Source organism: Lonchura striata, chromosome 5 (genome assembly GCF_046129695.1).
Source record: "Lonchura striata isolate bLonStr1 chromosome 5, bLonStr1.mat, whole genome shotgun sequence".
Lineage (NCBI taxonomy): Eukaryota > Metazoa > Chordata > Aves > Passeriformes > Estrildidae > Lonchura > Lonchura striata.
This window is the reverse complement of record NC_134607.1, coordinates 15531639-15554859: the sequence shown is the minus strand read 5'-3', so window position 1 is coordinate 15554859 and position 23221 is coordinate 15531639. Positions and strand designations below refer to the sequence as shown.

The 23221-nt window shown below is 38.5% G+C and overlaps 1 protein-coding gene across 2 annotated transcripts in view; it reads left to right on the top strand.

Moving 5' to 3' along the window:
- Positions 1-20601, top strand: part of BRAF (B-Raf proto-oncogene, serine/threonine kinase) — a 77188-nt gene extending 56587 nt beyond the window's left edge. The window contains exons 10-20 of one of the 2 annotated variants that reach the window (XM_031507954.2): positions 279-398; positions 3079-3215; positions 3917-4034; positions 4735-4819; positions 6232-6408; positions 7538-7584; positions 8175-8293; positions 8986-9117; positions 11738-11872; positions 12713-12866; positions 18453-20601. In XM_031507954.2, the coding sequence (XP_031363814.1) occupies positions 279-398; positions 3079-3215; positions 3917-4034; positions 4735-4819; positions 6232-6408; positions 7538-7584; positions 8175-8293; positions 8986-9117; positions 11738-11872; positions 12713-12866; positions 18453-18475 (1247 nt within the window). In that variant the 3' untranslated portion in view covers positions 18476-20601. The remainder of the gene's footprint in view (positions 1-278; positions 399-3078; positions 3216-3916; positions 4035-4734; positions 4820-6231; positions 6409-7537; positions 7585-8174; positions 8294-8985; positions 9118-11737; positions 11873-12712; positions 12867-18452) is intronic. The other variant, XM_021551949.3, reaches the window with a different exon arrangement.
- Positions 20602-23221: the final 2620 nt, after the last annotated feature.

The following is a 23221-nucleotide window of genomic DNA, read 5'->3' as shown; positions in this document are numbered from 1 at the left end:
GGCTCTCCAGAGTTTTGCCCATTTTGTCCAACATTTAAATGTTGTGCGATCATGTTGGTTTTAACTTTGATCATAAACTGTCTGCTTGGCATCTGAAAACAATTGGCTATTTCCAGTCCTGAAATGGTGTTCTTGGAAATTTACTTTTTTTCCTTCAAAGTACAGAAGAAATCTATGATTAGGAGTCAAAGCATCCTAGTTATTTCCCATGACTTCTTTCATTTCTTCTATGTGTCTGTCTTTCTGTCTCTGCCTGCCCGTCTCTTTCTCTCTAACAGCCCCTTTGAACCAGCTGATGCGCTGTCTTCGGAAATACCAATCCCGGACTCCCAGTCCCCTCCTTCATTCTGTCCCCAGTGAAATAGTGTTTGATTTTGAGCCTGGCCCAGTGTTCAGAGGTAGTTGGGCTCTTCTTTCTTGTTTTCACCCAAACAAAATAAGTAAAACCACAGATGCTGTTTGTGCCTCACCCTCACACCGTGTGTATGTAAGTGTGTGAGTTTATCAAAACACCTCTGTTTTTTGCTTGGCCTGGCTGGAATGCTTTGAATGTGCTTTTCACACATACTCACTTTCACCTTTACCTGCTTGAAAATTATTATAAATGAAGTCTGACTTAAATCTTTAAAAGCAAGGAATTTCATAGTTGAGGTTTTTTCTTAACATGGACCTTAACACAAACTTTCTAAACAAAGGACATTGGATTGCATTGCAGTGATTTTAAATATAAAATTATGTCCTTAACTTAGAATTTCCTTGACTGTTCAGTTTAAGTCAGTTCAGTGCTATAATGGTCTTCTATATTTAATATTGTTTTGAAAAGATGTAGGAAATCAAACGTGAATTACAAACATTTCCATTGATATCTTCTTAGGTCTCAGCCTTGTCAAGTAATGTGTCATGTCAGCTTTCAACAAATACTTAATTTTGACAAGTGTGCTAGTGACACCACATCGGGGCTCTAGATGGTTTTAGTAGTTTTTATTTAGTTAGTAAATTTGACTGAAACAGTATTTCTGTCCCGTACTTTATAAAATAAGACACTTAGATTTGCATGTCATTGGCCATGGGGGTAATTCAGGCCTTGAGCTGTCAATGGATCTGTTGTATTGCACAAAATCCCAAAAAAACTCTGTGGGATTTCGTATGCTGGAGAAACCAACTATTGAGTAATAGCATGAAATATTCACATTTGTATCCCTACATAATATGTGTAGAAATGGTTAGTTCAGTGCATGTAGTGTGGTTTTCAAATGCTACCATCTTGGCTGTTTCAAAGACTCTTGTTTCAGAATATATCAAGAGCAGTTCACCTTTTGAACTTGTCAAGATCTTCCAGAAGTCTTTGTAAGAAGACAGGTGTTCCCAACAAGCAAACTGGCTGAAAAATGAAATATGTTACTTACTGCTTCAGAGGCCAAGCTATTGACTTAAATCCAGCGTTATCTGAAGTATTTTACTCTAATAACTTGAAGACAGGCCATCTGGTATTATTATGAACAGATTAACTACAGTATTCTGCCATGTGCTAGAGCATGAAAATACAGTGAAATGCCATGTGCATTTTTGGTGAAGGGTGAATATTGTGCTAGTGTTCCCATATTGCAGTATTAAAATTTAAATAGTAGATTTTAGTTACCTCAAAGAAAATGCATCCTAGATCTTTGCCATTGCAGAGGAAATCTGTAGCCCAGTAAACCTTTGGAAAATTGCTCATGTTCTTGGAACATCATACATTTAATTCCATGTATGTTTGATTTCAGATGAATCATATAATAAATAAATGTTACATGGTGGCTGTAACATGAATGCAAGCCCATCCTTCAGGTCACTGGCTTCCAGCTGTTTATAAATGTAGTTAGGATGCCCAATATACATCATTATTGTTGCTTTGTTATGTGGGACAGTTTACAGATGCTGTGTCCCATTTTGTATTTGTTGGTATGTAGTTTTGTGTGTCCACTTCTAAGTGTATAGATTTTAGCATAGTGAGTCCAGTGATGTATACATATAGTCTGATAAATTAGCATGCACTGAATGACTGAACTTAAGCAGCAGTTTAAAGTCACTAAGTCCATTTCTGAACTCTAGTTGCCATTAGGAGATACTTTTTGCTTAAGAGAGGAGTTTCGAAGAGAACATGAGGAGTATTGTCTTCCACCACTTCCCAGAGCACTGATGTGAGAGAATGCAGTAGAATGTTAGAGGTCTTGTTCAATGACATAACATTGTTTAGCAAAGCAGCATGAATTTAATTAACAGTTGACCCTATTTTATGTCCTTTGCATTGGAAGGGTCAGCATAACCTTGTTAGGAATAATTGTGATGTATTTTAAAAAGCGGTGTCTAGGTGAAGTGCTCTATTTGAAAAGGGCCACTGGGGCTCTGAAACTGCTCTCTTAGTAACATTTTCCTGCATAGATTTGTTTAGATAACCTACAGGCTACAGTCATAGTGTTCTTTTTGTGTTTCCTAGAATATGCTTCAAATAGCTAACTTAAGTATTTATTGTTTTTTAATCCTTTCTGAAGTCTAATATTAGTTTTAAAATACTAGTTCTCTGCTAACAGCTTTAAAACAGCCAAATTATTTTCAGGTGGCACTTGGAGACTCAACAGAAAGCATTTCAATTATATGCATTTAGTATATTTTGATTCCAAAGTACAATAGTTCAGCTATTTGTTTGATTCCTAAAAGCTTAGCTACAAGAAATATAACAGGTAGATGCTGTGAAATAAAATACTATTGTTCTTCTTGAAGAAATTGATGGAATTTTAAAAATGCATTTTAAAGTATTTTTTCTTAGTTAAAAAGACATTGTCCTTTGTTAATTCATGAACAAGAGACTGGAAACTATCTATACAGGGATGTTCTCTATAGATTTGTCTCTTCCTGAAATCTGAGACATGAGCACTAATCTAATATTAGGACAATATTCCTGTATATGTTTGTTCTCTCTTAACATTCACATTGATGTTTAGCGATACTGCATCTTAAACACAATTCTTGCAGCTAATATCAATGCATACTTGTAATGTGGATTCTTAAAGATAAAACTATCCTATTTCTGAAATTTAGGCTCAGCTTCAGGCTTGTCTGCAACACCTCCTGCTTCTTTGCCCGGGTCACTAACCAATGTGAAAGCATTACAGAAATCACCAGGACCCCAACGGGAAAGGAAATCATCCTCATCCTCAGAAGACAGAAATCGAATGGTAAGGGAAAGATCAACTGTTTTCTTTTGTAGAAATAATAGACAACCATATTCCTCTTTCATCCAAGTTTTATTAATTATTTTGAAGATTAATATGACAGTGATCAAGGAAACCAATAAATAATAGAGTGGGATAACCCACTTTAAACCCATAAATAATTGTGGGACTGATATATAAAGAATTTAAATAATTGACTAAACTCACTTTTACTGGTGTGCCTCCTATTGTAATGCCACTTTCCCTTCATATAACAGCTTAACTTCTCCCACCATGATTCATAAACTTTGAAAGTAACAAATCTATATAACAAATTTTCATGTAATGATACATGAAAACATAAAACCATACACTTAAAAAACCCCAAACCTTTGTTTAGTATTACAATTAACAATTTAAAATCAAATACTACTTGCTTTTTGGTTAGCATTTATTAATATTTTCTGGTTTTAACACTGCCAGAAAGCTGTTGCAAATGTTTCATGCCAGATAATAATTTGGCATACCTGTGTCCTAAGGTTTTGTGTAGGGCTAACTTTAGCCCTACACAATGTTGGCCTGTCAAAAGACATCTGAAAATTATAATCTTTTTAGGACATTAATGATGGGAAATGCTGATGAGAAATTTTTTATAAAGGAGCTGTTTTCAGACACACTAACGCACTTGTTTTCTTCCTTTTTATTGTTTTTGCACATATATAAAGAAAACTCTTGGTCGACGGGATTCAAGCGATGATTGGGAGATACCAGATGGACAGATCACAGTTGGACAAAGGATAGGCTCTGGATCATTTGGAACAGTCTACAAAGGAAAGTGGCATGGTAAGTGGCCATGATGGCAAACAGCTATTCTTGAGGAGGTCTGAGTGCCTGCCAGGGCACACCCAGCTGGACAGCAGCTTCCCAGAAACAAGCCTGGGATTCTGGTGGGCACCAGGCTGAGCCAGCAGTGTGTCTGTGCCACAGAGAGGGAGGATGGGCTCCAGGGCTGCACTAGGCATCGCCAGCAGGTTAAGGGAGGCAATCCTTCCCCTCAGCACTGGTGATGCAAAATCTGGAATGCTGGGCCCAGTTCTGGGCTCCTCAGAACAATAGAGATGTGACATAATGAGGAGAGCTCAATGAAGTGCAGTAAATATGATTTTTAAATTAATAAGTAGTGTGCTAAATAACTAGTGTAAGAACTTCATATTGCTTAGAAACTCAACTCTTGCATGTTCTTCTGAACTGAGAAATTATTAGAATAAAGATGAAACATTAGAAAGGCAGAAGTATGCATCTTGATGAATGAGCATTTCAGATGTTTATTTTCAATAGTCTTGGCCTGGCTTTGATTTCTCAGAGTAAAGTAAGAACAGAATTTCTACATTTTACTGAACATTGGCTTACTTTAAAATTGTAGTGATTTATTTCATGTAAGATAAAAAAACAGTGTATCCCAAAATTTCTGATGCTCTCTATAGCATTTTCTCAAGAGAGGAATAAGTATCAATGGCACTTACTAAAACTTGCTGTTTTACAGGTGATGTGGCAGTGAAAATGTTGAATGTTACAGCACCCACACCTCAACAGTTACAGGCTTTCAAAAATGAAGTAGGAGTGCTCAGGTAAGAATATTTTTAATGGCATGAAATAATGTGTGTAGATTTGTACTTCATTAATTAAACTGAATTTTTAGATCTCCATTGGAACATATTGGTCTCACTTCTACATGATACTTCAGGCAGAAAAAATAGCCTTTTAAAAATATTTCGTTGTACCCACTGTGTTTGTCTGCATACCTATGTTGTCAATACATATATGTCCAAACACTCAGAACTAGTTTTTGCTAATGTATTACCCCCAGGGCACAGTCAAGCCTAAGTATGAACTGCAGGCCTTTCTTTCCTCTCATTCACATTTTGAAATTGAAGGAGAACATGGTTGGTGGTTGGTTTTTCAGCTACAGTCCTGCCCATATTATCTGTAGTTTAATAGCTTTTGTTCAGTAACATTAATTTCTCTGAGGTTTTTTTTTTTTGTATAGTTGTTATGAAGTCACTTCATTATTTCCTTTTCTCATGTCTACTGTTTCCACAATCTCCAAGGAGGTATTTGGTTTGGGTTCAGCTCTTAAAAGAAGATCCATCAGCATAATATAATAGAATATATATTGTGAAGAAACATTACATCAAAGTACAGTCTGGAGCCATGTTAATTGTGTTTTAAAAAACTAAAATAGCAAGAAGGTTTTTGTCCCTGGAAACCTGATGGCTTGAGCTGGGCACCTATGCTGCAGAAACATCCCAAATAATCTACATGGTAAAAGGGAATGGTCAGCCTTTTACCCTAGGAAAATATTGCTTCCAAAAACTCTTTAAGTTCATAGCTGTGGAAGCAGAGGCTTTCTTGGGTGTGCTGCTTTGGGTATCTCTTCTCTGTCTTTACAGACTGGTGAGAGAACTGAATGAAATCAAACATCTTACTCCAGCTTTCTGCTGGTAGTCCATTGGATGGAGCCAAGCCTGTTTGTTTCTCAGCATACATAGTCACTTGTTCTACCCTTTGACACAGACAAGGCAGATTTTCCTACAGTTGTACTTTCTCCATTATGATTCATCTTTACTTAGCTTTGTGGTAGAATTTGCAACCAACTGCTTACTTCTTCAGCAGTTATTCTCAGCATCACTTGACAAATTCTTGAACCTGAAAAAGGCCCAGTCACATAGCATAGAACTGTCCTAGTCCACACTGCTGCAAGGACAAAGGGATCACACGCTGGGATCCCATGGCAATTTTTTAATATAAGAAAACATAAAAGAGCTCTGGCATTTTTCAGTTACCCCAGAGTACTTATTCCATGTAAGTACAACAAGAAAGGCTAACTTCAGGAATAATTAATTAAATTAATCTAGCAAGAGGCTGAGATTGACCCAACACTTTCTGTTTGGAAATATATACATAGACTGTGATAGATCTGCCTGGGTTTTCCTGATTTTCTGGTCTGATTTCCTCTTGATTCTTATTTATTTGTAAACAGGAAAACACGACATGTGAATATCCTGCTTTTCATGGGTTATTCAACAAAACCCCAGTTGGCTATTGTTACACAATGGTGTGAAGGGTCCAGTTTGTATCATCATCTACACATCATTGAGACTAAATTTGAAATGATCAAGCTAATTGATATTGCACGACAGACTGCACAAGGCATGGAGTAAGTATTGAATTACTTATCTGCAAATGAGCACTGGGGCAAGTTTACTTATCCCCTTCACACTCTGGTTGGCATTGGCAAATAAGGCCAGCTCTCTGCTCACTTTGCTGAGCCCATGGTCCTGTCTCAATCATCAAAGCATTTGGTGGAAGTATCAGAGCTCTCTGAATAACAGGTTTCAACATCTGAAGAGAACATCCCTATTTTGTTCTAAGGATTGTAAATAATCCTTACTCCCATTGAGGGCCATTGAGTTAGAATTTACCAAACTAGCCAAATATTGTGTGTCAAAATCAGAACACTACTGTAAGACCAGAGAAATCGCACTTCAGCTGAAAAACCACTATGATGATTGCAGTTCATTGTGCCATTTTTCTACTCAGTACTCCATCACATTTTCAGTCAAGAGGATGGAGGTGTTTCCAGCCTTAGCCTTCTGTTAGCCTGTGCATCTCCCCAGGCTCCATCTGTAGGTAGGGGAGATGCAGAAACTGTTTTGTGAACACGATTCAAAGCAGAGACACAAATTGGGGCTTTTCCAGTGGTTTTGACTAAACAAAGAGCCATGGGAGACTAATTCAGGCTGTATCTGCTGTGGGGCAAGTGCTTTCCTCTGTGTTCCCTGCCATCTGTTTATCCAGGCTGCAATCAGAGAATCTTTTTTCCACTCCTCTACTAAAAAGCAGTCAGTGTACCTGAGTACGCACTGAGACTGGGCAGCACATTTAGCTCCTGCAATTCAGAAAAACCTTATCTAAAGCTGTGACTAGCTCACAAAGTCTTGACAGTCCCCATTAAGGCTGGGAAGCAGAAATTTCAGCACAGAATTGCATGAAAGAAATCCGTGAAATTCTTGTTACTGTGAATATTGGGTTAGAATTGAAAAGCAGAAGCTGGAGCATAATTGTTATTCATCAGTAGCATGAGATTTGAGCTGGAAGTCAAAGCTTAATTTTATTTTTTCCTGTGAATGTTGCAGAAACTGTCATAGGTAACTGAAGTTTCTCTGCCTGTGTGAATGTGCAGTTTGAATGTCAACAGAATTTATGTTTCAGTAGTACAGTGAATTTTGAATCGTTGATTGGTGAAGTATTATCTAACCCACCTAATCTATGATATTCCTTTTCAGTTATTTGCATGCCAAGTCAATCATCCACAGAGACCTCAAGAGTAATAGTATCCTTTCCCGGAGATGTAATTTTGGAAAGTGAAAGCATTCCTGGTTTTTGTTTTGAGCTTTTTTCCTGCCAGAAATTTACTTACTGGTGTGAAAAGCTGTTCATGTGTGAATATTTGCCAAATAGAAGTTTCACGAAGAAGGTGAATTAAAAGTGAAAAAAGTGAATTATTTTTCACTAATAACAAAAATAGGAGATGCTTACTGTATCTTTTGATTTGATTGCAATAATGTAAGGAGTTTTAGTTGGTATCAGAAAGATTTTTTTGCATCCTTTGATTTCTTCATGTAATGAAAGATTATATGAGTTGGCTCATAGAACATTTTCAGCTTTTCTCATACTTGGCACTTCATGAAAGCCACCTGGCCATGGTCTGTTCAGCACTGGCCCCGTCATTGCTTACATAACCCTTACATACCGTAATCCACCATGCTGGCTGCTTAAAACCTGCGTGATGTGGAAACTTTCTTCAGTGATGCTGAATGGTTAAAACTGCCAAGTTCATGTTGCAAATTTGTAGCTGTTCATTGTTCTTTTAGGACAGGGCCAGCACTGCTTGTCTGTTTTTCCTTAACATTCCCCCCTTAGATATTTTTCTTCATGAAGACCTCACAGTAAAAATAGGTGATTTTGGTCTAGCTACAGTGAAATCACGATGGAGTGGATCCCAACAGTTTGAACAGTTGTCTGGTTCCATTCTATGGATGGTAAGCAAGGGGAAAGTTGTGAGCTTGTTTCAACAAATTTATTTACCTCTGGCCAAACTTCCTGCTCCTATCCCTCTGGCACACTGACATATAAAAAGCTGGATAAAGCTGGAAAAGACAAGCAGTAGTCAGCAGAAGAACTTTAGTGTCTCTATCTTTTATTTTGAGGTTTATACTGAAATGAAAATAGTGGCTAAGGAAAATGAGTAACATTAATCTAAGGTTGAGGAGGTGGTGAGAAAAGCCTTGCAAAAGATCCTGCAAAAGAGTAGAGGAACTAGCTCAGCAAAAAGTATGATGCTCTTAAGTATTAAGGATTCATGAAGAGTTGCTTCATACTACAATCTCCTGTGCAGCTCCACTTCCTCTTTTCCTCCCTGGAAAAACTTAAAGTTCTGTTAGCTGGCATTATTTTCACTATCCTTAGAATTCTAGTTTCCAACTATGTTCTCAGCCTGGTCAAGGTCATTTTGCTCTGTCATAGAGGAGTAAAAAGGATCACCAAGCTTAATTGAAGCAATGAATTTTGGTATTCGTGTCAGGATCCACTCTATGTTAGGACCCCGTAACACCTGAAGGCAAGAGTGGGCCTTTTGCACCTGTACCCTGGGCAAGTCCATCTTTTGTTCCTGGTAGGTAGGTGAGGTGCAGCACAAGGGAGAGAAAACTAATTCTTGCCTTTTCTGATACAGGCACCAGAAGTTATTAGGATGCAAGATAAAAACCCATATAGTTTTCAGTCGGATGTGTATGCATTTGGGATTGTTCTCTATGAATTGATGACTGGACAGTTGCCATACTCCAACATCAACAACAGGGACCAGGTAAGGGAAGGCTCTGAATTCAGTCAAGTGTGGTCTGAAACAGAGATTGATAGAGCTTTGCATGGTGAACTTTGATGTTCTGTGTATTTGATGTTACTGATTCTCATGCTGTGAGAGGACATTTCTGCATTTTCTAGATCTGCCTCAGCCACATAGCAACAATTTACTTAATTCTCTTGAGATATTTTTTGTGTTCTTTTTATTTTAAGTATGGATTTTCAGCTTCTGGACTGGTTGCCAGGATACTTATTAGGGAGAGAGCAGATTACTTAATAGTAATCTAGTTTAGGATAGTTCTGCAGAGGCAAAATGATCCCCCATATGTGTGTTCAGTTATTCTTCTCATTCCCCTCACCCCTCCACTTGAATAATAAATAGTGCATCTACAGGACTGACAAAACAGAAGAGCAGTCACCTCACTGAGTGTTTTATATTAGTTTCAACTTTGAGAGAGCATGCACCATCTAACTGAATTGCAGGATGTCAGCACTTCTCAAATCCTGCTTGTTGGACAATATAACTTCCCAGAGTATGAGGATCCTGTAAGGAGATTACTTAATTGTGAAGGAATAGTCCTCAAGTCCTAATGATCCCACACTCCGTAATACATCTCCATGGGATAGGCACATTTGGGAAGGCACACTTGATTCATTATTTCTGTGTAACCTGTAAACAGCATCTGTGCATCAAGATCTTTGGTGCAATCTATTCTGTGTCTGAGCAGTGATGTATTTGTTGCTTCTGTGTCCTCATCCCTTGTTTTTTCACTGTCAGTACTTGAGAATTGAAACCATAGCAACGTTCATCTGTGAATGCCATTTTATAAGGCTGCTTCCCTATCTGCCAGAACACTTCATCCCAGTTCATCAAATTTGGAGTGACTCCTTTTTAGGTTTTTTTTCTTTTTTATAATTTTGGTTTTGACTTTTGGAAGAAGCCTGGATTCCTGGCCAGATGGATCCAGCCTTCTAAAAGCAGTATTTGGCCTTGTTTAGCTTTTACCTTTTGAGATCTGAAAGATGAACCCAGTGATGTGGGTGCTTACAATGAAGTGCTGAAACAAATCTTGAAATGCAAGTGAAGCCAACATATGGATTCTAATGTCTTGAGTTCTGTCACTCCTTGTCTATGACATGAAAAATTGTAAATATTCCTCACTCTCTGGTGCATCTATATCAGCTACTATAACACAATCGAGATTTTTAGTGAGCAAAGTGTCATTCTTATGCCTCAGAGTGTTTCTCTCACTTCAACAGATTTTTCTAGATTGTTCTTGTAGTGATACTCTCTTTTCTCTAGCCTAAAATAAAAGATTAGCCCCTATATTATTTGTAAAGAAACTATTAGAAACATAAAGAGTAATGAATTTTGAATAATTTCAACTTGTGTCATTATTTAGAAAATACCAACAGCTGGATAATGTAAGTCTGATTGCAGCAGAAGTAAGGGATGCAGGACACAAACCTCTACTATAAAATCCTGCTCAGCACATGGCGATTTCTACAGGAACCATATGGAAGTTTTCTGTTCCTCCTTGATGCCAACACAGATGTGACTAAAGCAGAGATAGAAAAGGACTAGGATTGTGTTAGTATAAATAACATGTATAGTGTGCTTGAGAAGTGAGGGTTTTCTGTTGTGTTTTTTTTTTCCCAATGTCAAGATATGAAATAGTCACACTTCATTAGAGAAAAGGTGTGATAGACCTGCTGGGTTGTCTGAGTTCTCAGAAAAGGCAGTGATTACTGCTGCAGCATGAATGGATCTTTGATTAGCTAGTTTGGAAGTGTTTTTTAGTCTTAGTGCTACTGCAGTACTCAAACCACATTGCAAATGACCTTGGCTTGACATGATGATGTTTGATGTTTTTTTATATATACAAGAGATGATTAGCCATGTTTATGCTTTGTTTTCCTGTTTCCTATCAGTTTACTTGGTTTTATGCAAAAGTTTTATCCTTAGGGGAAACGTAAGCCTCTCATGTTGAAAGAATTACTGTAAAAATACCAAGCCTGTCTGTCTCCTCTTCTACAGAGAAGAGGGAGTTTCTCTCTTTCGAGATTTTTTTTTTTTCTTTTTGAGAGTGGGGGAGATGGTCAGATGTCAAGAATAAGCTTGTGTTGGAAAAGTATGTGATGGAATCAATTCTCAGAAGGTAAAGGGTTTTAATATCCAAAGTCCATGTGTTTCTTAAAATACCTTTCAATGTGAAGTTGTTGTTGATTTGTAACATAAAACAGAATATTTCTTTTTACAGAATATTTATTTTTAGACATTCTGTTCCTGCCACAGAGTTGCTTGTTCTTGTTTTTGTCAGTTTTTGACACCGAAGAACTGTTCCTTACATGGTTATTGCTATAAATGGTAACCATTTACTAGTGTTCAAGTTCCACAGAAATCTCTCTGAGGAGGAGGAAAGATCTAATTTTTTCTCTGTGCTGAATAGGTTAGCAAGCGTTACTCTAAGAAATTTGTCAATTTCAATACCAGATAATGTTTCCTGGGAACAGAAAGCTTGTTGCTGCAACCAAAATAGTCTAGCAAAATGTTCACCTTTTGTTACTGTTTATTTTATCAATTCACCTTCTTCCTCTTTCATCTTTTTTCCCCTTAAATAAAGATAATTTTCATGGTGGGACGAGGATACCTATCTCCAGACCTCAGCAAAGTACGGAGCAACTGTCCGAAAGCTATGAAGAGACTAATGGCAGAATGCTTAAAAAAGAAAAGAGATGAGAGACCCCTTTTTCCACAGGTGAAATATGCTCTTCTTTAGCTCTCAATAGACTTTACAATTCAAAGTTGTGAACTCATTGGCCAGTTCCAAATTTTTTTGATTAGTGCTGTGGCAGGGTTTCATAAGAGACCTGGTTCAGTACCTGGTTAGTTCTGTTTAATTAGAAATGGCTCACTTTAATTTCAAAACGCAGGTATTAAAATGACCTGTGTATTTGGAAAAGTATTTACATGTTGGAGAAAGTTTCAGCTGGGAGATAATGAAAGTAATAGTCACAGTTAGACACACAAATTAGTATATGTGCTCAGAAATGTTTACACTGCCCTCCTTGCTCTCCCCCAAGCTTCATGAAGGGAAGCAGATAGTTTTGCCACAGAGCTTGATTTTTATCGTGCGTGCTGAGGAAGGTTTGGGTTCAAAAAGCTTGAGGGGAAGGAGGGCAAAAATCTGATTTTTTTTTCCTGTTTTGAATGTAATCAAATCGTTTTCAAAAGATAAGGAGCTCCCCCTGCTGACTTTTTGGTAAATGTTATTAAGCAAAATGCTGGCAGAGCTGGGTTTGTTTGCAGCAATGGCAGGTACAGGTACTAGGGCATAGACAAGGAGTCCAATAAAAAGCAAGTGTTTCACTGTGCTTAGAGGCAAGCAGTGTGCCTTTAAAAAGGGGGAAATTCCCCAGCTGTCCTTTTCAGCTTCCTGAGGATATAAACAGTGCAGTAAGCTATATTTTAAAAATCATTTTTTTTTAAATGGGTGTTTAAATATTCTTCTGTAGTTAATTGATATTGTGCCTTTGGTTTTAAGAGAGAGTCACAACTTTGGAACAACAGGTTTGATCACGTATTTTCTATGTTTCAGATTCTTGCCTCCATTGAGCTTCTGGCCCGGTCATTGCCAAAAATTCACCGCAGTGCATCTGAGCCCTCATTGAACCGGGCTGGCTTCCAGACAGAGGATTTTAGTCTATATGCTTGTGCTTCTCCAAAAACACCCATCCAAGCAGGGGGATACGGTGGGTTTCCAGTGCACTGAACCAAAATGTGAAAGCATGTGCCTGTGTGTCTGTGTGCTGGTGTGTCCTGTGAGTGCAGGGTGTTTGTTCTCAGTTCCTACCAGCTCCGATCGTAGGGTTTACTGAGGGAACAAAGACTCACTTCCTAACACTGGGCATTGAGTGTTCCCAGCACAGAGTCTGTGTTGGTGATTAGTGCCCTGGGAACAGCTGGCACAAGAAGAACTGCAATGTCATGTAAGAGACATGGGAAAAGTCACTTCAAAATTAGCAAAAATCTTCTTAAGGTCATTGGGTGTCATTTTTGATTGGAATTAGTTTCTCAGGAGTGTATTTGATTTGAATCTACTCAAGTTGTGGTGGTCTGTTGTTTTAGGGGTTTTGGGTTTTTTTACTTCATTTGAGGTCATTATATTTGAACAAAAAGCTTTAGATTCTTCATTTAGTTAGGCTATTCATGTGGGAAACACTTGGAAAGATAAACTTAGCTTCAAGGTTGAGCATAGTCAAAACTTTATTTTGGACAAGGAAGTGAACAGATACAACACAGAATCCAGAGAAAGCCCTGAATAACATGTGACTCTTGAAAGTAGAATTTTAAATTAGTACTGTTTAGGGAACATTTCTCCTACAGAAGAGTGATGAATGTGGTTTTTTATGTTACAATTTTTTCTAAATATTCTGTCCTGATATCGTATCACCATCTGCAAATGTTCTGTTACAATGCAACACAGAAGGAATTCTGAATCCACTTTTGCCAAGCTACAAGGCTATTACTGGTAATGGTGCCTGTATCCTTCAATTAGTAGGGATTTCAAAATTTATGAAAACATTTTAAATCTCAAGCATGACAAAGTGCTTTAAGAGGAAAAGTGCTGCTAACACCCGTAATAGGAAAATAAGATTTGAAAAAACAGCTTTGTTCATGGAAATCAGTGTTATACTACAATCTTTGTTAAGATGAAAGGTGTTGATTATTTTAATATTGTTAAGAATACACTGAACATGCTTGTCTTCAGTGACAAATCGATTATTTCACTTCCATGGAAAAGCTGCTAGTTTGACTAGGTAGAAGTGAATCAGTTGGACTAGATATCTAACTGAGAAAGTTAGACACCTTACCAAGATCCTGCCAGCTCACGTTAGAGACTATTTTTCTCTAGAGTGTTGCTCGGGAGCAAGGGCATCAGAGCAGTGGTTCAGGTTATATCAATCTTTAATGTCAGATATGAAAATAAGATATAGAAACAGTATTATTGCATGTTTTGAGATGAGTTATGTGGTTTTACGTGGTTTAAACTGCTAAACTGTTAATTTTCACAGATTATTCTGCATTGTAAACAAACTATTTCTGCTCTTATTAGGACTTCAAGGGCCAGGAGTGTTCTAGTAGCTTCTGATTTACATACTCATGGAGAAGTTTGCCTGTTGCTAGGAACACATTTTTGAAATAGATCAGGAATTCTGAAATGTTTTGGTGTACTGCTGTCTGGCAACTAAGCCTTTTAAAATGGGAAGCACATTTAGAGAGCTTGAAGAGATATAGGCAATTTTTACATTTTCTGGATGGATTATAATGGTCTTCTTGGCTTCTGCTGTTGGAATAGTTTGGGAACTAACTTTTCTCCTTTTTTTAGTCAAGAAAATTTAGCTGTTGAAATCTCTCTCTATGGAAATAGTTACAGAGGACAAAAGTTATTATGGTTTTAGCAAATCTGTTTCCCATCTTCCTGCTAGCTTCACCTCATTTTGGCAGGCTTATCTTAAAATGAAAACAAGACTGAAGTATTGTTTTCCTCTCATTTTTTATTTTATGTATCTGTTCTAGCAGTGATGAGGAAAGTTTCCAGAGCTGTGGGGTGTGGTATTCAGTACAGAGCAAGAGGATGCTACTGGGTCTCCTGCAGAATCTAGAAATGGGGCATCCCACACAGAAAGTCTTACCCACACAGCGAGTTGCAGAGAGTGCAGAACCATCACCATTGCCCTGCCCAGGCTTATTCTTGTTCAGATCTGACAGATCAGTTCAAGCCACTACTCTTTAGAGTAGTGTTATCCTTCTTGTTGTTAAGGTTGTTCATCTGTGCTATCAGAGCTACAATTATGGGGGGGAAATGCTGCCATCCTTAGACACATTTGGCCCCATTTCCTGCTGTATGGTCAGTGCCTTCTTCCTGTGTCACCTGTTCTTACTGAGCATTTTGGGTTCCATGGCCATAATGTGATTTTAGTTTCTCGCTAAACATTTTATGAAGCCTAAAAGGAGGCTGTTTTGTGGATCATTAACTTTATCTGACAAAGAGGCATTTAGAGGTCTCACTTCTGTAAGTTCTAATTGCTGCTTCAATGAGATTTGGGAGTACCTGTGGGATGAAGGTGCCTTACTACACCTGTGGATTTGGTCAGAGTCCTCAAAGGTGTAACTCAGCTGTATTGCTTAGATACAGATACCTGTTGGTTCAGAAAACATGCCTGTAGGATCCTAGGTTTTTCTGGAGGAGTAATTTATACTAGGTGAGATTCCTTTTTATTTTACTTCCCTACATAAAGTACAGAAGCAAAATCTGTCTTGGTACCTTCAACATGTTACAAATTTTTACTTACCCAGTGGATAGTATTCATACAAAAGATCAGCACAAGATCCAGCAGAAAACTGCCTCTTTTTTTTTCTGTATCTGTGAATATAAACCAGGCAAGGTGTTGGAATCTGGTGTTTCCCTACAATAAATCAGTCAGTCTCTAGTTCAGTAGGTAAGGCTGGCACAGCCTGGAAGGGAACCATTCTCCTTATGATTCTTCTGAGAAACATGGCATCTACCCCTGGATAAGGAGTGCACTTAAGATGATGTGTGTATACCTTACTAACCAACCCCATGAATTCAGGTAGCTTACAAATTTGTGAGAGTACGGAATGGTAGCTGCATCTTAAATCCTTCCAGGAACTGGGGGTAGCAGGTTCACTCAGAACATGCCCTTGTAATACATTGTTTGGAGGCAACATGAAAGATCTTGATCATCTTTTTAGTACAGATTTTTTGAAAGTGTGCATTTAAACTAGTTTCCACTTGCTCTGCATGAGACAAGCATGAAGAGGCTGTAGTAGCTGACTTGAAAGGGGTTTGTAAGAAGTGGATATTTTCAGATGCTCTCCATTCTTTGGAAAGAAATTGCTTTGCTACCACTCAAAGCAAATATCTACAGTTCTGCTTGATAAAAAGCACCTCAGATGTCTTACTCACAGTGAATATAAACATCTGGGGTTTTCTCTTGTAGCAAGTTGCTAAGCATGTGGTTTCCTAGCTTGGTGTGGATAGCTATAGCCATGTCCATACCTCACCTAGGGAAAGCTGTTACTGGCAACTTCATTTTACACATATTCAGCCAACATAATCCCCTTATTAGATGACCATGTTACCTATTTTTGGTCTCCTATTGATTTGAGATCGGATTAACAGTGGAATTTTGAAAGGGGAGATTTAGCATTAGCTTGTCAAAGAAAATATGGTTGCTAAGATTTGTTTAAATTGCAGGAAAGTGAAAATTACCTTTCTCAAGCTACCATTCTATCTCAAATAATTCTTTACTTCTGGTCCTGTTTTTCCATTGCTCTTTCCCAATTTAAGGTTCTTTTTTTTTTTCTGAAATTCCTATATGACCATTAAAATCTGAATTATTACCAGAAATAGGCAGAAGGACAAGATGAGAAATGAGGGAACAATCTCTTTCTTATAAATTTATCTTTAATCACCAGTTTAGAAAGGAAGACTGAAAAATAAATTAAATAGAACATGTTTTGAAAGTGTAGCTAAGCATAAATGTCACTTAAAAATTGACCTCACAGGCAATACTTGGTCATTTTTTTGTCCTCTTAAAAGAAAACATGTACAAAACTTGAGGTGTTTCTAGAAGATACTATGAAGAGAGTTAGAAGTTATTGAAATGTAGCAGAAAAAAGCAAGAAAAAATTATCCAGTATTTAGAGCAGGAATTTGATATGGTGCTAGAACTAGTAAAATAGGCAATTAGATCCATCATGAAGCCTTTATTCTATTGTTTTTATAACTTAAACCTGCCACCACAATCTGTAAAGACACAGAGCTTGAGGCCTGTCACAACTCCCTGTGCCACTCTTACTTTGGACTTCATGTGTACTCCCTTCTCATTTCCTATGAGACATATAGCCCTCTCCCTGCTTTCTTCAAGTTCCCTTAGAACTGGGTCAGCTGTTCCTCATGGGCCTTTTAAATGCCTTTTCTTCCCCCTCCTAGTGCAGACAGCTGACTACTCTTCTTGGTTCCACTCTTTGCAGAGCAAGGCATTCCACAGAATTAACACTCTAAGCCTAAAATTTTGTTTGCAGGGATGTTTCTGTTTTGTTTCCAGTATTTAGAATAAGAATCTTGAGAAAAAACAAAGACAACAATACAATCACTCTTGAAAAGATGGAAGGACACCAGATAGGGAGCAGTTGTTTGCATGTAATGGTATTCAAAACCCTTCTGTTGAACAGAACAAAGGCTCTCTTGTGCCTGGTTATCACTCCTTCCGTTTTAGGGAAGCTCAGAGAAGGGCTGTCAAGAAAGTGGCATAAATTAACCCTAAATGCTTATGAAACCCAACATAGACAAGTTAGGTTTCTTTTCTCTTTCTCCTGAGTCCTTTTGATTATGACCCCTCACTAAAAATCCTATAGAATACAATTTCTTTGTGGGTGGCAGGGAATTTTTTTTTTTTTTTTTTGCTCAAGTATAGGATTAAGAGGATTAATATCTTAGACTCAGCTTCTATTCAGTCTTCTGTGAAACTCCTGAAAGACTTCAGGCAGCAATTTTACTCTGTGCCATAGTTGCATCCCCTCAGAAGTGGGACTACGAGTCTGTCTCACGGCATAGTGACACTAAATAAATTATATAGGATTTCAGGACATCATCACATGTGAAAGCACTGCATATAATTATTCTTTATTCAGTAATTCTGAAGGAAGTGTGGAGTTGCTTTATTTGTTATGCTCCCTGCAAGTGAGACCTGATTTCTAGTCTGGGGTTGAGTAGACAATCTCTCCATTCTTATATTTCTGTCAGTGGGTTGCTGTGCTGATCTCTAAACCAAATCCTAGCACTCTGTAACACTTTTTTTTCTATTCAGGCACTTTACTGTATATAGTCTTTAAAGGGTAATGGATGTCTCATATAATTCTTTGTTATTAAATCAGTTTTACAACAGAACAGAACTGGTTTGCAGTTGGATGCATTTATTGAAACTGGTGTTTCTCAGGAGGACATATGTGCAATAAGGAATTTAAAGTCAAATTAAACTGACACATTTAATTTTCAAATGCATGATGAATTAGACTTTGCTTGAACTTTCACCTTCTTGGGAAGAATGGGTACGGCTTGCTTTCAAGAAATCCTTTGTTGGTTAAATATGCTGGGTCTGTATTCAATATTCTCTCACTGTTGTGCTTTAATTTTAACCGTTTGCATTTTTTAACATCTTTTATATTTAGCCTGATGTTCAACTAGTCTCGTAACTGAAATCACCTTTTTAAACCATGACTTAAACCAAGCTCTTGTCCTCCCTCTACAGGAGAATTTGCAGCGTTCAAGTAGCCACAGCACCATGGCAGCACCCACTCTGTTATTTAAGTCTTGTGTTCCTACAGTTTCTTAACATCAAAACTCCATTCTGCTCCGCAGAACCTAAAGTCATTTAGAAAAGATATCCATAAGCTTAAAAGTGGAGCAGAATGGAACCACCAGTCCAACACAATGGGAAAAAGTACCTTTTTGGGAACCTGAGTCCTCTGCTGCCAGTGTTTCTCCTTCAATACAAACCACCACGTGCATTTGGAGACCTGCAGTGGCTGCCTGTGCCGTTGACATCATTCCCGGGAGAGAGGAGAGGGCGCTCTGGTGTGACTGTGGTGCTCGGGCGTGAGGGGACGGAGCTGCTGCTGCTGCCACTTAGGAGACTTGCTTTGGATGGTCTGCCGGCCGCCTTTCTCCCTCTAAGAGCTAACCATCAGAGGCTGAACGTCTGATGAGTGCTAATTTCAAAGAATCATTTTCCATTCTGATCCTTTTTTTTTCCCTGGTGTACTTACTGATTTATGGACAACGCAGTATCCCCTTTTCGCTGTATTAGAGTGTCAAACACCTCAATCTGTCTATATTACTGGTGTTCATTCCTTTAAAATTAAAAGTGTGGGGCAGTGGGAGCTGGAGATGTTATTCTGAAGGCAGAGAGGTTCATCTGAAGGAAAAGGGGATGCTGCCACACCTTTTCAGATTTACTTTACCACTTCTTAAAAAGAACAAACAACCACCACCATCCTTAACCTCTTTCCTTTTCCAGTATTTTCTTGGTGTGTGCATATACAATATCTTATTGAAGGATTAGATAAATCCTTCTTTTGTTGGTCCAGCAACAAACTGAAGTTTAAAAAAAATGTAGCGAGATTGTCCTCTCTCTTTTTTTTTTTAATCATATGATACAATGTATTTATCAAAGATGCTCTTGCAGCATCTAAAGTCTGTAGAAATCCTGATACAGACTGTGAATGGTGTATGTACCTACTTTAAAAGTTCTATTTTAAACGAGGGTGCAGGTTAATGCCAGGTACCTTACCAATATGTAATGTTTTCATAAATGAGGAAAAAAGTTCTCAGGTTGAATTGAATACAAATACAATCCCCCCTAGAATTAGACATTCCAAAAAATTATGTTTTGGTACTTTCAAGAGCTTTTTTTAAAGGATTTTTATCCTGTTAACTGAACGTCCTCTGATAAGTGTGTGTGTAAATGTGGAGCACCTTATCCTAATGACAAGTTGTTAGATCAAAACAAAACGGTACTTGCTGGATCCACGCTGACTCCTCCTCTCATTGCTTTCCTCCCTGTCATCTCTTCCCTTCTGCTTGTCTTTCCCCTCTGTACACTTTGCAAACTAGGACAAAGGTGGCGGTATCTCCATTAGAGTGCTTTGTTTTCCTGTCCTCCAGTCCTGGTTTTCAAATGGTTAATAGCTTTTTGAAATTACCCAGTCAGGGAAAACAACAATACATAAAGTTCTGCACATCATTTACCTCTAGTAGAATATCTCGTGATGTGATCTGCTTGCAGAGCTCTCTGTATGTGGTATTACCCGTAAATTATTTGTACAGAGGCAAGGCAGACCACATTGGAAAGAAACTCAAGCTCAGACAGAATTTTCCAGAATTTGATTCATATCAGCCCTGTACCACTCCAGGTGAGGCAGGAAAACTGACCCCCCTCTAGCAGGAAGGTTCTTGCTGGGAGGAAGTGAGGAGTGTTTAACAAAATCACCACACATAAATGAAGGAGTTAAATGTGTGTGCATGTGGTGTCCATGCTAAACATGGATGTACCGAGTGAGGGTGCTGTCCTTCCCTCCCTAGGGAAAGTGGGGCTGTTCCTGTCTGGAGAAGGTTGCTCCCATTTGAAGGGAGAAAAGCACATGGGAAGTAGAAGGCATTTTTAATACCCTGGAATTTTGCGGTGTTGCTGGTAGTCTGTTACATTTGTCAGTAAATATTTACTGGGGCTATAGGGACCGGACTGATCTGAAGTGGGAATTAAAACTGAAATACTGTGTATTCATATTAATTCCACAAACATTAGCAAGATAGCAATAGTGAATGACTTAATAGTCACTACAAGAATGAAGTGATTCATGTTGGTACATGAATAGAATTGATTTTGTGTACGGGACGCATTTTAAAAACGAAGGGAAAAAAAAAAGCACAATTTTTTTTCTTGTCTGCTGTGGGTCTTCAGATGCTGTAAGATTTTTACCTTAATGAGGTTGGCAGGAATTTAAAAAGTAGCAATAGCCACTTACCAGTGTGGAGAAGCTGATGCAGAGCAGTGGTAGCAGATGGTGCAGTTGGAATGCTTCCTGGTGATCATCTGAGGCCAGTACCTGAGAGCTGGAGGGAGCCTGGGGCCATGGTGGTAGTAGGCAGGTGAGAGCATTTACCAGATACAGTCTCCCAGGGGAAAAGGAGTCCCTGCTTCTCCTTTCACCCCCTGCTTGTCTCCTGCCCCTTTGTGGGCTGTGGTCCTGTTTTTACATGCCAGGGATACTGAGGTCAAGGTTCTCTCAAAAGAAGCTGTTAACAGAGCAAGTATGGACAGGTGGTTCAACAAACACATTTGTGTCACAGAGCTTGTTAAAAGTTCTCATTTCCTTCCACAAAGTCATGCTGGCAGAAAATTCTCTGTTAGGAACTTCATTCTGTCTGTGCTTAAAATGAACTTACTTTGGTGAAGATTCATTACCCATTAGTCTACAATATGCTTCTTGAGCCCATAGGAAAAGCACAAGGAAAATTGCTATCCTTGTCCATGCAAAGCACTTTATAAGTAATACATGATCTCTGGGGTTTTTTTTTATTTGGGTTTGTTTCTTTGTAATGTTTTTTTTTGTTTGTTTGTGGGTTTTTGTTTGTTTTGGGGTTTTTTTTGTTGTTTCTGGTTTTGTTATATTGTTTTTTTCCCTGAGGAATGTGCAAGTTGTTTGGCTGCTGTTTACAGAAATCCTTTCAGGATGCATTTCTACTGGTTTTCTTGTTTGTTTCCCTCCAGATAGGTGTAGTAATGTGTGTTTGTCTGTAAGAGTTCCCAGGTAATGCTCATGCAAAACTTTGAAAGAAATGTAGTTTGTAAATAATTGGGATTATTTTGGTTTTATCTTTTCCTTCAGGAGTTTTTCCGGATGTCTTGCATGCCATCAGAGCCAATCTTAAAGATGCCCTGTAGCTATTTAGTGAATGGAGAAACAAGAATAGATGAGAAATGAGTGCTCTCTGTAGCAGTGGGATGAAGGAAGTAAACTGAAATGACTAATACATTCATGCCTGTTACCCTAAATTCTTTAAGCTCCTTTGTGGTGTCCCAATCACAGGCACATACCGAAGTATGGAAATGTGAATACATTCTTCATGTGCATGTGTTGGGACAAACGCCTAGAGAGTCATACTGCTGCTTTTAGCTCTCTGGTATCTTGTATTTTGTTATCATTTGCAAAAGTACCAGTATCCAATCCCAGCTGTTTATGTCTTTATCAACCAGGCACAGACCTCCCCCCTGCCTTTTCCATACAGGTGACAGAGACCTGTTACACCTTCCTGCTCAGTATGTGATTGTTTCCTCTGGCATATTTGCCAGAACTGCAATATTGTGGTGGAGCTCAAACCAAATGGCAGGAATATAGAGGCCAGGTTACTTTGAAAGTAATTTCTGTGTTAGCTAGTTAAGTCCTACATGGCCCCAGATACAATTAGCCCAGTCATTTCTATTTTCTTTCTGAACTCATGCAGGTCATTAAATGAATCCACTTCTGCTTTTTATGCCTACCCAAAATCATCTTTCCTTGTACTTGAATGCTGTAGCAGCTAATGATGATGGAGAATGTTTGAGAACAAATACTGTCATTTTATCATGGTGTCTTAGCATCACTTGGATTAGTATGTACACATTAGAGGCAGAACTTGGCCTTTGTGACAAAATGAATGAAATTCTTATTGTTGATAAATACCATGTCTTTCCATAAATGCCCAAACTGGGGGAAAGATACCCTGAAGATCACACATAAATAATTTTTCTTCTGTGTTTGCCTGGTGGTGTAAATGCATCCATCATTTTACAGAAGGCTGAGAGAAGCCAGATCCACAGACATGTCACAAACAAGTACGAACTGAAGCTTTGATATCTGGAGGGGCTAAATTGAGGGAAGAAGCATGTAGACATTTCACACTTTTGCAGCCTCTAGATTTCATTCCCTTCTTGACTGTGAGTGCAGCGTGTGTAGCACAAACTCTTCATAGTACTGTAGACAATGTGTCCTTTCTTGATAAAATGTATCGCCACTAGCACAGTGGGACAGGCAAAGCTTCTAGGTACAGTCAAGTTTAAAAAGTTAAAAAGCAGCTGCATGAGTGGACTCTTAGGGCATCACTCTGAAGGTGCTGAGTGTTCTGGTTTTCTGTGATGCATTTTATGTAGAAGTTTATAAAACAAGCTTTGTTTACTGCAGCATTGTTACTGTGCATTTGCACTTGGTGTTTGTTTTGGCATGCATTTGAAAGGCCTGTCTTCACTGCTTTATTACTTCATACTGATTTCATACCCACCATATGAAGTTTGGCCAGGGCAAGTACTGGCTTCTGCACCTGGGTTGAATAACCCTGGTTGTGTGTATAGACTGGGGGATGAGAGGCTGAAGAGCACAAAGGGACCTGGGGCTCCTGGTCGATGGCAAGTTGAACGTGAGCCAGCAGTGCCCTGGCAGCCAGGAGGGACATCCCTGTCCTGGGGGGCATCTGGGCTGGGGT